This window comes from Pristis pectinata, chromosome 25, assembly GCF_009764475.1.
Source record: "Pristis pectinata isolate sPriPec2 chromosome 25, sPriPec2.1.pri, whole genome shotgun sequence".
Classification (NCBI taxonomy): Eukaryota; Metazoa; Chordata; class Chondrichthyes; order Rhinopristiformes; family Pristidae; genus Pristis; species Pristis pectinata.
This window is the reverse complement of record NC_067429.1, coordinates 19,560,666-19,574,622: the sequence shown is the minus strand read 5'-3', so window position 1 is coordinate 19,574,622 and position 13,957 is coordinate 19,560,666. Positions and strand designations below refer to the sequence as shown.

At 39.7% G+C, this 13,957-nt stretch overlaps 1 protein-coding gene across 1 annotated transcript in view; it reads right to left on the bottom strand.

Annotated features, from left to right (window-relative positions):
• LOC127583062 (glucocorticoid-induced transcript 1 protein-like) overlaps nucleotides 1-13,071 on the bottom strand; it is a 45,367-nt gene extending 32,296 nt beyond the window's left edge. Inside the window, exons 1-2 of the mRNA XM_052038787.1 lie at nucleotides 12,240-13,071; nucleotides 3,324-3,472 (exon numbers count right to left, since the gene is read on the bottom strand). Of these exons, the coding sequence (XP_051894747.1) occupies nucleotides 3,324-3,472; nucleotides 12,240-12,591 (501 nt within the window). The 5' untranslated portion in view covers nucleotides 12,592-13,071. The remainder of the gene's footprint in view (nucleotides 1-3,323; nucleotides 3,473-12,239) is intronic.
• Nucleotides 13,072-13,957: the final 886 nt, after the last annotated feature.

The window sequence follows — 13,957 nt, the reverse complement described above, 5'->3', positions numbered from 1 at the left end:
CAGGAGTCAGAATTTTAGTCACACTTGAAGCAGCCAGCCATTTTTGAATAGTGGTATCTGGGAGCTGACACAGGCATGCATGAAAATTCAAAAAGTCCTCAGTCTATTTTATTCTATTTTTAACCTATATAAAGAAAAGCCTCAAGAATATTCCTACACCTTGTACAGAAAAAAGTTCAATCATTGGGTTATCATGAAAGAATGTCAATGAAATTCCTGTCCTAATGATTCCCTTAATTGTAGCATGGAAGCCTTGCTTCTTTCCAAATACGAGGTACAGAATGTGATAAAATCCTTATTTCGATAAAGGTAACGCTAACTATCAGAAAAAACCTAAATTTTACAATATTCGGCCATGCTCTGAGATGTACTAGATCCAAGCATCTAGACAGTGTTTTATTAAGATATGCACAAGACTTTTTTTAAAAAATAAGTGCAAACTACAAGAGAGTAATCAAATCCAAAATAGAATTGGTTCTCTTTCACACAAAGAAGAGCTCAGAACTTTGAGGTAGGGCTATTTCAAAGCTTGGAAGTGTTAGTAAATTAGAACATTATGCTTTCACCTTTGGAATCTAGTTTTGAATCCAGTCAGCTGAAGTAAAGAAGTATGACAGCTTTTACAAAGCTTCTAAGCAAGTAGCCTCAACCAAGTTCCTAGAGGTCACAAGCATACAGTGCAAGAGGGCTCATAATTCAGCACTAAGCTGACAGCTTCAGTCCAAAGACAAAGATAGCTGGTGTGGGAAATTGAAACTCACTCTTAGCAACTGTTTCTCTTCTGAACATGGCTGAAGCACATTTGGCAGAGCTTGAGGCAGACATCAAATGCAAAAGTGGAAGGCGGTTCGCCCACCAGCATGAGACTTACTCATATCGATAAGCATGAAATTTATATAGAACAGATGCAAATGGAAAATCTTTGAATCTTAGGATACAGCTCCCAGCAGTGCACCCACCCCCATGAAAAGCAATGAACATGCAGAGTACAATCCAGCAGGGTCCACAGCATTTCACTTCTCTCCATACATGTACAATTTTCAATGAAGCAGGGAGCTGGAGATCATGTGCTATCTACCTTAAAAGAACCAATGTTGAACTTGCTCCACACCCTGACCCAGCTCCTTCTCATCTTCCTCTTAACACCAGTCTCCCACAAGTTATGATGGGCTATAAAATCCCCAAAATTAACTATGGGGAAAATAAAGATGAAACAAAATGTCTTATTTGACTAGGACCAAAGAAATTAAAGCTTAAATTGCAAAATTCCAGGGGGGGGGGGGGGGGGGGGGGGGGGGGAAGGAACAAAATTAACTCATTAGCCCATCAAATACATAACCAAAATCTCAAATGTTGACATCAAGTCATTAGTAGAATAGAGGATTTAAAGGAACTAATGTCAAGGAACAGTTCCCTAAACAGTCTGTCAATAGATTAAGGATACAAATAGAATTCCTTACACTACATATTTGGCCATCAATGCTAGAATCTCAAAAGGAACAATATCAAGTGCAATTACAAATAAATATCCTGTTCATCCACCCCAAACAACAGTAAACCAAACTGGACTAAGAAAACAAGACAAATGTTACTACTTATTAAAATACCATTCACTAAATACCTTATTTCTCTTCTCCCACCATCACCACCCAAAGAAAGTTCATTGGTTTGCCATTTTCTTTAGAGGTATATTACAGGAACTAAAGCAGCTGTTAGCCTCAACAATCAGGGAGAAAATTAGAAATACACCAGGGACAATGCCCCTTCTGAACTCTTCTAGCCACAATAAAACTACTTGAAATATGGTGTGGTTTAAAAATATGCAAAATCAATCATTACTGGGCAATGAAAAGCTGCTTAGCCACTCCTGGTGGCACAAAACAGTATTAGATGTCACCTAAAAATTTAGAAAACCTACAAAATTCAGTCAAAAACAAAAAGGGGAAAAGAAATCAAAACAGAAGGTAGAAATACAATCGTAATGTTATTCACTATGCTTTTGAAACAAAAACTAGAAGACAGAGGTTGATGGGCATTTCATTGCTGCTGTCTTAATCTACTAGGTAGAGGCACCAGATACAAAAGATTTAAATTATTAAAAATCATAAATGGAAGTTTAATTCAGGTAATTACTGTAAGATATTTAATTTGATTTAAACTGGTTCATTTGGGCAACCTTATTATCCGGGTGATCCAATACAAAGAATCTGAAAATCTGAAGAGATTTCTTTTGCCAGCACCCCTCCCAATAGTACTTGAAAATGAAGGCATTTTCTTCATTTGCAAAGCAATAGGAAGCCAAAATGCTAAGTTTAGGCAGACACTCAAATATCTAAACTAACTGACTGAAAGAAAGACACAATGAAGAGTCATGTTCAGAAATTATGCATAATGAACCCTTGTAATAACTGTATCCAAGTGGACAAAAAAAAATGTTTCAATGTTCCTTAAATGAAGAATGATCAGGTCTTTTGTAAGTCAACCAGGTAGAATCTTGAAGTATAGATAGAATACCACAATGGTGGATCTGTTCCAGCTACCTACTCACCATGACTCAGATCTTCATTTAGGATATCATATGGTAGAAGTCATGCTAGACCAACAGAACCCCAAAGGTTTCTCACTACAGTATACAAATTTCTTTGGTTAATTCAAGACTTGTTTACATTATGTAATCCAGTTGTCTATAAATCACATTGATGACTTTACTGATTGCAGTGTTTGTTGAACAGTGGAGATCAGCAAAATGCCTGGGATCCCAGCTTCAAACCTGTCACAAAGACAACTTAAAATATCAGCATAATTAAATACAACATTCTGCAATTTAAGTGTTCTTCAGATTCCATGTTCACAATGCATCAGCAGCAAATCTGACATTGTCATTAGGTTTCTACAGCCAAGTAATTACGCACAAGATGGAAATAGTAGTAGTCTTAATGGTGATACACAAGTTGTCCCCATTGGGCACCTGCCTACTAGAACTCAGATTTTAAACCCAATAAAAATTGGAATATTGCTTAAAAAAAACACTGAATTTATTCCATTAAATTTAGCCTTTTTAAAGTTACTCTCCCCTCTCCACACAGAATAAACCAAATCAGATGAAGTACTACCTCTTGGCTTCAAGATCATGAAGCACAATGGAGGCTACCAACTGAACCATTTCTGAACTTAAAGTCAAAAGCAACACTGAACTTCATTCCCTATAGAATCATTTCAGATGCACACTTGATTATGCTGTCTTTTTTAAAAAGGCATCCTGCATTCAGCTACTGTTCAAAGACTAACTAACGATGCATTGAAGACATTAACTATTGAAATACCTGTGTAGCTTTCTCGTTCTCCCACGATATAGAGTGCATATCAGTATCACGAGGCCACTGTCCTATCAGGTAAGGTCCAATTATGGTATCAAGAGAGGAGGTGCGACGTATACAAGATCGTGTCTTAGGAGGCTTGGGTTTCTCAATGGCTAAAGAGAAAAAGAAAACATTTTCTTCAAATTCACAATTACTTCGTAGAAGGAAGTCATTCAACCCATTAGGTACACTCCAGCTCCCCTGAAGAGCAACTATCTAGTCCCATTCCCCCACAATTATTTTCTCTCAAGTACTTATGCAATTTCATTTTAAATAAGCTTGATTACTTCCATCATCCAGATTGTTCCCAACATCACACCCACAAATCTGCCATCACCCACCCTCAAATTTGCCCATCACTTCAAATTTGCTGCCCGATTCTTGAGCCATCCATTAGAGGAAAACCCAATAGTTATTCCAAATAAGCATCTACCACTTTACTGCCATTCCAATTGTAATACAACCATCAATCCTTTGCATTACATTTTGTGTAAAAAAAAGACAGTATGTGGATGAGTACACAGTTGAATGGTCATTTTATTCCATAACTCATGTTTTAAGTCAACTTATCATAGGCGTAGCTTGTGTGCAACTTGCTCCATTAAATGTTTTAGGCAGCCTCAATTCAAATGTAAACAGTAACAATACAAAACCACCCTGAAATTTATTAAAACAAGAATGCAGAATATTGCAGCTGCATAGCAATGTGATCTTGCAAGACTGAGGATAAAGAGAAACAGATTTACTTTGCAGCAAGCTGTGGTGAAGCCAGGAGTTGACATAGGTTGTGCCCAAAGTCTTATTCATGGTAAGAAAAACCTTCACTTTAAGAATCCAGTCTCAAGCACAAAAATGGAGCTTCTCCAAAAGGCATGCACATTATTTAGCAAGACTGAAGAAAAATGGCTAATTATTAATAAAGTGAACTCTCACAGAAAACTAAGATTTATATCATTAGGAGCACAAGGAAAATGAATAGGAGGTAAAATCCTCTTGATGTTGCAAACAGGGTGATGGCTATTGGCCTCAAAACATGGACCAAAACTAATATTCAAGGTTACCGCTGTTGAGAGAATTGATCTAGGGAGGAGACAAACACTCTCCAATATAACCAAACAGATTCTCTCAAATTTAGAATTTATGTAACTGACATCCAAAGCCCCTGCTTTAAATGTAATTGCCGAGTCATTAGTATTTAAGTCAGCTTTCAAATTACACTCCCACACTTAAAACCTTGTACCTATCTGATAAACAGGAGCTTGTGCCTGCAATTTGCATGTTTATTTTCCTTTCACAAACCACAGGGCTTTGGGTGGGGGGGGGGAAGAAAAAAAAGGAATAGTACCTATTAAGTACCACATTCATATATTCTGCCCGCAATAACTTCTGTATGCAAGTGCAAGGAAGGCTGAGCTACAGATGACCATGTTATAGAACAATAACCTACTCCGAGATGCCATTCCAAATAATAAAGTGAATTTATATAGCAAATACTAGAATTGCAATACATTTCAAAATAGAAAAATTTTTCTGAAATACACTTGCAAAACATTCAAATTTCTGATGTGTTCAAAACATCTTTCAACTAAAGTTACAAGATTAACAGGTGTTCAGTATTTATTAAAATTGCAACATACAAATGGAATCAAATGGCAGCTATCAGGACAAACTAAGATTACAATTTTCGCAGGATAAGTTTTATGTTCATGAAATACAATTTGAACCTCTACCTGGTATACCACATTATAGCAGGTAGACTGCATGTGGCAAAACACTCCCACAACAAGCAAAGAGCAGCCATGCAAACAATCAAATCTCATCTTGTGATAAAATGCAAATCAAGACTAAAATTTATAAAATTCAAATTTTATGATAGGATTGAAAACAGGGAAAAGAAAGACTCTTCTTAACCATCACTTGGTTGATGCCAGTTCCTCAGAATAATTTACCACAATTGTAATGAAATCTCAGGCAATGCCACAACTGAAGCTACTTCCCCCTACTGCCTTAAGGGTGCCTGACAGCATAACCTCACATTGTATCTTCACAATTTAGGCTACCAATGGTACAATATTTTCCTCTATTCACTGAATATTTTACCCTCCCAACATACCACATGCCTTAAAAGTATTCGTGGTCAATGACTGCAACTTTGCAAGTTGCATTTTAGAGCTACTGTTGAGCAGCAGTTACACCCTTACTATTCTGCTTTTCTCCAGCTCCATCTGATTTGCCCTACAGACAGCTACACCCATAAGAAAAAACTTTCACTGGCATGAAATTTTAACCCATTTCTGCATCCCCCACTTATTTCAAAGCCTTACCTATATTCTGTTTCTTCTATGGCAGGTATTCACAGCATAATGGTAAATACCTTGACCAAGTGTTTCAAAAGATGCTAAATCTATGAAGTATACTGTATAAAGATGCACAGTCTGCACCTTCATTGATTACCTTCAAGATTGGTGGTACCATGTTATAACCACCTGCATTTCAGTCACTCCACCCAGAACTCCCACCCATTCATAATTTAGGTATCAATTTAAAACAAACAGTCTCAGAAGTCAGCTTTAAATTACCACATGGACTTCTAAAATGCAAGTTAAGATATTTTCAAGTTTAAATATCAGAAATGGTTCCAATGTCATAAATTAAGCCTACATTATTAGCATTTCTTTCCAATTTTTCACATAAACCTCAAACTGTAATTACAATTAATGTGCAATATCTTAATTTTCAGATTGAAATATTGCTGTTGGAATATAAAACATGAATATTTTACTCCATGGCAAAAACTGTACTTACACAGAATTAAATTTTATACATTATCTCCACAAGTATAAAAGTTGCTCCATAAGCAGCTTGTTTTCCTCGAGATGAGATGCAACAGCAAAATCTAGCTGATTAGTTGGGACTTAAAGTAATTTGACCATGTACAAGAGCGATAAGTGACTAAACCAATCTTGTAGGAAGATGGAGGCTTAAGAAATACACTTGTATCAAGAAAGTTTAGTGGCAAAACCCAAAAGGGGTATGGATTTGTACTTTTAGACCAGTTGAGAAACATTAAAATAACTCCCGTATTATTAATGAAAGACTAAGCTTTTGTCACCAAATGTACCTGTTATGTAATGTCCCAATTAATTTACATATAGCTGGACCTGCTGTGGAGACATTCTAGTTCTGATGCAAGGTTTGTAGAGTCACAGAAGCTTTCAGCCCAGAGTCCACGCCAACCTTCAAATAACCATTTACATTAATCACTATTTTCCCCAAGTTCCCATCAACTCTCCCCAGATAGCATTACTTGCCTACATGCTGGGGCAATTCATAGCAGTCAATTAACCAACAAATCCACACATCTTTGTGATGTGGGAGGATTAAATGAACACCAGACTAAACCATTTAATTAAAATCATACAGGACAAGATGCTTCTGCCCACCACATCCATGCTGATGTATTAGCCCATATACACTAATCCCATTTGCCCGCACTAGATCCACATCCTTCTATACCTTGCCTATTTGTATTGTCTATTTCTACTTGCATTCTTAAAATGCATCACCTTGCCTTGTCAAGATTAAATTCCATCTGCCACTCTGCCCGACTAAAGTGTCTTTAATGCAGTGATTGTATCTGGCCCTACCATCTCTTCTGGCAGCACATTCCTTTGAAACTCCTTCCTTTCACCTTAAACCTGTTCTTTTTTTTGATACCCCTACCAATAGAAGACAATTGTATCTTCCCCATCAAGACCACTTATAATTTTACACACCTCTATCAGGTCACCCCTCAGCCTCCTTTGCTCCAGGAGGAAAAACAAACCCACCTTATCCAATCTCTCCCAATAGCTAAAATCTTCTAATCCTGGTCAATCTCTTCTGCACTCTCCAGCATAACAAGATCCTTCCTATAGCATGGCAACCAGAACCACATAATGTTCCAAGTGTAGTCTAACTGGTGTTTCATAAAGTTGCAACAGAGCATCCCAACTTTTATATTCAATGCCCTGACCCATGAAGGCAAACCTTCTTCACTATCCTATCTACCCATGTTGCCACTTTCAGGGAACTATGAATTCAAACTCCATCACTCTAATCATCAACATTCTTTAGTGCCCTACCATTTACAACTTCTGTCCTATTTCCATTCTTAAAATGAATCACCTTGCATTGTTAAGATTAAATTCCATCTGCCAACACTCTGCCCAATTTTCCATCTGATCTATACTCTGCTCTCATCTTAGACAACTTCCCTCAGTATCCTTTAGTGTCATCCACAAACTTACCAATCATACCTCCTACATTTACATCCAAATCATTACAATGCATCACAGACAATAAGGGTCCCTGCACTGCAGTTAAGCATCCTTCCACCATTACTCTACCTCCTTTTGCAAGATTAATTTTGGATCCAATTAGCTAGCTTGCCTTAGATCCCATGTGCTTTAACCCACTAGGCCAACCTACCATGTGGAACCAAGTCAAATGCCTTAAAGTCCATATACACACACAACATCCACCATCTTGTCATCAATCTTCTGGTTACCTCCTCAAAAGTGGTTAAATTAGTGAGGCAGGATTTCCACCCGACAAAGCCATGCTGACTACCCATGATCAGCCCTACCTTTCCAAATGTACAATCTATCCCTTGGGATTTTCTCCAATAACTTCCCTACCATTGATGCAAGGCTCTTATCCTTGGCTTCTCCCTGTTACATTTCTTAAATAAAGAAAGAACATTACTATCCTCCAGTCTTGCACCTTCACTTGTGACTAACAAAGTAGAACTCTGTCAAGGCTACCGCTATGTCCTCCCTCAATTCTCATAACAACCTGGGATAGATCTGATCCTTGGAGATTTATCAACCCTTGTGTCCCATAACACCTCATCCTCAATATGGACCTCCTCCAGATTACCCATGTACACCTCCATGAACTCACCATCTTCCCTGTCTGTCTTGGTGACTAGAGATGAAAAGTATTCATTTGGACCACAGTTTGCCTTTCAGTTCCTAACAGGACCCACTCTTTCCCTGACGGGTCATGGGATTCTCAATCTTAGGCCAAGAATATTTCATGGCCCTTTCTTTGCCCTCCTAATTTTGTTCTCTCCTACACCCTCTATATTGAAGAGACTCCCTTAATTCCGGTGACTCATACCTACCACATTTCCTTTATTTCCCTGATCAATATTTCATTAGACAGAAAATACATGTGAAAAGTTTGTTACAATTGGAAAATAGAAAAGTAGTTAAAATCAGTAATAGTTTTGTGTTTGTGCATTACTTTCAAAATGGATGCAAAGGAATGGTCATTGTTTCAGGTTGGAACCCAGCATCAGGACCGAGTGTAGAGATATGATAGCCAGTATAAATAAGTTTTCAATACAAATTGTTAGTAACTAAGTAATTGCTGTAAGAAATGGGTTCCATGTTCTCAGTTATATTACATACACAACTTAAAACAAGATCATTGACCTGAAGAAATACATCAGCTGATGAAACATTAAAATGACAGAAACTGACAAGATTACGAATTCCTGACTAATCTTCTCTTTGGGAATGCAGCAGTGATTTGGGGTGGGGAGAAAAATGTTGCTCTATGCTCTTCCACTTCTGTACTCTTTGCTTGTTTACTCAGAACCATGCCTTCAGCCTCCATGTTTAATTCCTTCCCTCTCAGCCTCAACAAGAATCTCATCACCAATCTCTATATTTGTGGGTTAAATGGCAAACAAAACTGGATAATGTTCCTCTCAGGTATGTTTTACTTTGTGAAAAGCCCCATAAAAACTAATTTGTTATTCAGGCCAACCCTACACAATGCACTCCAAGGCCAATCTTGCATTCAAGAATTGAGGAATAAAGTTGACTTGAGGTCCCCAGTCTCATACCAAGATAAATTAGCAAATCCACAGCAATCCTAATTTTGTTGAATGTAGTCATATTCCAATAAATACGATCCACGGAGACTACTATTTCATCACCACAAAATCCAGCCCTTCAGCTTTTAACAGCTGTGGCAAGCATGCATGGGAACAAAGAACAAAGCTCTATAACCAGCAAATATTTAGTGCAGTTAAACAAACTACAGTAGATGGTGGCTGATCTCATGAGGAAGGGTGGCACCCCTTCTTGGGACTGTGCAGCTAAGTGGAAACATCTGTGTGCCATTCACAACTGGAACCTCCCCATGTGCAGCTCAGTGATACGAGCCAATCTCCAATGAGAAAGAGAGGTTGACTGGTTAATATAATCACATCCTACACACAAACTAAATGCTCACATTAGCTGCTTTGGCAAAAATAAAGTATAGAAGTTGCAAGTTTCTATTCCTACAGCACCACTTTTCTGTTCAGTACATTTTGGATGTGAAACAAATCTGTACCAAAAACAATTGGTTTCCTCTTTCTCAGTGTTACAAGCAAAGGCCGTTTACCCACTGTCATTAGACTTTGTAAACTATAGGTTTCATTTAAAGACCAATTATCTTTGCAGAAATATTGGGAATGCAGGCAATCAGATTTTATAAACCACAAAAGAACAGGAAAATCTGGTCATAGTGCAAATTAAACACTTATTTTGAAGTTTCCAGAGCTGAAATGGATATAATTTAACCACATAACCTTACATTCAATGACATAATCAATGTTAATATTCCAGGAGACACCACTGACTGCAAAGTCAGCTGGATCAACAATATGTACACCAGGACTACAGGAGCGAATCAGAGACTAGGTATCCTTCAGTAAGTGACTCATCTTCTAACACACCAAAGCCTTCCCACCGTTTACAAAGCACAAGTCAGTTGTGTGATCAAGTACGCACCACTTGCCTGAATGAGTACAACTCCAACTACATTCAGAATCAGGTTTATCACTGACATGTGTCATAAAATTTGTTTTGCTGCAAATCAAGAACCAACCTCATCCAGGAAAAAGCAACTGCTTTATTGGGTATCCCCCATATACCAACTTTAATGTTTATGCCCTCCAGCACACACCATGGCTGCAGTGGTACCATCTTAAATACACTGCAATTCCTTGCCTTAGCTACTGCAATAGTACCTCCAAGCACATGACCTTATCAACAAGGACAAGGATTTCCTCCAGGTCACACATCATCTTGACTTGGAAATATTTCTTCATCCTTTCATTGTTGCTGGGTCTAAATCCCAGAATTCCTTACTTAACAATACTCTGAGTACCTTCACCAAAAGGACTACAATGTTTAGAGCACTGTCTTGCTATAATCTTCCCCAAGAACAATAAGTAGTGGGCAATAAATATTAGTCTTACCAACAATGCCCAAATTGATGTTAATGATAACCTAGTTAACCAGGTTAAGATAAATTGTCAATTTAGCCCATTAAGTTTATACAGGCTCTGAGCAATTCCATTAATCCCATTCACCACTTATCTCCCTGTAACATATTCTCTCTCATGCTCAGCAACTGATTCTTCTACCCCTCAAAATTTAGGTAATTTACAGCACCCAATTAATTTAATAACCAGCACATTTTTAGGATGTAGGAAGAAGTGAGAGCTTCTGGAGATAAACCCACAGTCACAGGGAGAACATGCAAATTCCAGTCAGACAGCAAGAGGTGTAGGGATGGAATGTAGTTCACTTGAGCTACAAGGCCAACAGCACAACTTGAATCAGGTGCTTGCAAGTTAAATCCTGGAGCACAAATATCAATGCCAACACTTCACTACTGTACTGAGGGAATGCCGAGCTGAGATATCAGTTTTTGCTTAAATTTATACTGACCACATCCTCTCCACTATTTTCCTCTTTCAAGCATATACAAAAAGAAAATCCCATGGCGTCATTTCAAAAGATGATCACTGGAGTTGTGAAAACCCACGGCTGTGCACAGTATTATGTATATGTAAATCTCTTTTACTCAAAGATGCAAATAATAGCAAACAGTTGGAAGCACATTACTTGGGTAACCTACATACATCTTCAACAGCTATGATCTACTGATCACAGTATTTGTCAAACTTCATCTAAAATTATATATTTTCCAAAACATAAAAGGGCAAAAAAAACTCCTACCTGCATATCTGGCTGAGTTAAATGATCAAACAAGTTAATAATCCATTAAATGCACACAATAATTAAATTTTGCTCAGGTTAAAAATGCTTCAAAAAAAATGAAGCAGTGGTTCTTGCATTATTTGTATTAACAAATCTATTACTGCACAAGTTGAGTAATAATTGTTATCATTTCTAGAGCTACAAATATTGCCCTTTGCAATAGCAGCAGCTTTGAACTAATTGCTGTTGCATAACAATGTAAAATCTAACATGAGATTATAAACCAACTATTTCTGACACGAAATAAATTTCCCCTTTCTGTCTCCCTTGATCAATGCTTCCAGATACATCTGCAGCCATACGAGACGTTTGGGGTTCAAATGACAGTTTTACACATTAAGTGAACCTCATATCTATCAGGCTTTTCATTACTACTGTTAAGAGTTTGAAAGGGAATTAGCCAAAAAAAATGTGCAATTTATTCCAGAATTTGCAGCTACTATTGATAGCAGTGGTGGCAATTCCAAGCTTTTATCATTAAGGGGAGGCACTCCTGAGCAGGGTAGTGTACAAAAAACACAAATGGAAAATCATAAACATCATGCAAGCAGATATTTCTAAGCAGAAACTGCAATGTTTACACAGAAAGGAAGAGCTGAAACTGGGGGGTGAAAACAAGTTGAGCTGCTAACCCAAGGCTGCTTTCACCAGAAAAACAAATTTAAACACCGTTAGCAAAACTTATTGTCGATTCCAAACGGCTGGGGTTAGTGTTTCTGCAGCTCTACCGGAGCAGGGCTCACAATGTTGTGCCTGGCAGCAGGTGCAGTACCTTTACTGACGGGCGAGGTGCAGCAGGAGGCAGAGTGACTGGCTTTCCTCTCGACGGACGGCACCGCTCTCCAGGCCGTCTCTTGCTCGCCCGGCCCGGGGGCAGTGCCGGTGGAAGTGGCGACGGTGTGAAACGCGCTGCGGCTCGCCGGCGGAGACGCAGACACGGAGGTGGCCGGAGCCGGAGGCGAGCCCGAGGAGCCAGCGGCCAGCCTGGAGCCGGCGACGCCGCTCGGAGGATTGTTGCCGGCGGCCGCTCGCAGCTGGAAGGGGACGGTGGCTCGGAGCGGCTGGGGGCGGCTGGAGGTCGGGGAGCCGCTGGGCCGCACTCGCTGCGCCACCTGCGATGACATCGCCGATCGACCGGGCTCGGGAAGGGGATTTAAAGAACAATAAATGGCGGCAGCCACCAGCTCCACAGACGAGACCCCGCTTCCCCTCGCCGTTCCCCTCTGCCTGACACTGCAGTTCACACTCGCTCTAACTTTCCTTCAGCCACTGGAAGGCCGCCTCCACCAGCCCTCCTCGCTCCCTCACTGGGCGCGCATCCAACCACCCCACCTCCCATTGGCTGCTCTCCCCGCTGCTCGAAACCATTGCAGCCAATGGCAAGGGGGTAGTGGCCCGTCTCTGGAACGGTGCCAAGGATTGCAAGCGCCGATTGGCTGCCTGACATGAGGCGGGACGCTATTCCAGTCTCTCCACGGCTACTGGATCGTGTCGACGTCACTCCAGCCGGTTGCCGTCAGAGTTTGCTTTTGATTGGGCGAGCGTCATAAAATGCACCATGGCAACGTTAATGAGTGATGTCACAATCAAAAGCGTTTGTCAGTCACGTGACCGTTTCTCGATGTGTTTTACTACCAGCTTTGACGTCATAGCAATAATAAAAATAATGAAAAATACTTTCTCTTTCTCAATGAACGTTGATTGAAATCGTTGTTATTTGCTTATTGCAATTCAAAAAGCCGATTTGCCATAGATTTGACTGCGATTCCTGCATTGTTTGTGTTTTTTTCCTTTACATCCGCCTTAGTTGACATTATCTTTCATCAGCAAAGAAATTGTTCGACTGCTGCCACTCAGTACAACAAACTGATGGTTAGGTCACCCTTAGATGCAGGACATGAACCCAATTATAATCCATATATTTTTGAGATGCTATTCAGTTGTCAGCATTTGCTGTGTGGAAGGTCCTACTGCTCCCAGTCTGTGTATCTCAGATCTGTAAAAAAATACACTGAGTTCAAGCCCAGTTTCCTGATAACACTGCCCTTCATAGCCATTTGGAGCACGTCATTGTGGAGGATTTCTGAGGAGAAATCTGTGAGAAATCTAGCCTCCCTTTGCAGAAAATATCTGGTTCTGATGAAAGATCACTGGCCTGGAAAGTTAATTTTGTTTCTCTTTCCTCAGATGCCCTGACCTGGTGAGTATATCCAGTATTTTCTGTTTTTATTATGGTAGTGTAGTGCTTAGCATAACGCTATTACAGTGCCAGCGACCCGAGTTCAATTCTGGCTACTGTCTGTAAGGAGTTTGTACGTTCTCCCCGTGTCTGCGTGGGTTTCCTCTGGGTGCTCCAGTTTCCTCCCACATTCCAAAGACGTACAGGTTAGGAAGTTGTGGGCATGCTATGTTGGCGCCGGAAGCGCGGCGACACTTGTGGGCTGCCCCCAGAACATTCTACGCAAAAGATGCAGTTCACTGTGTGTTTCG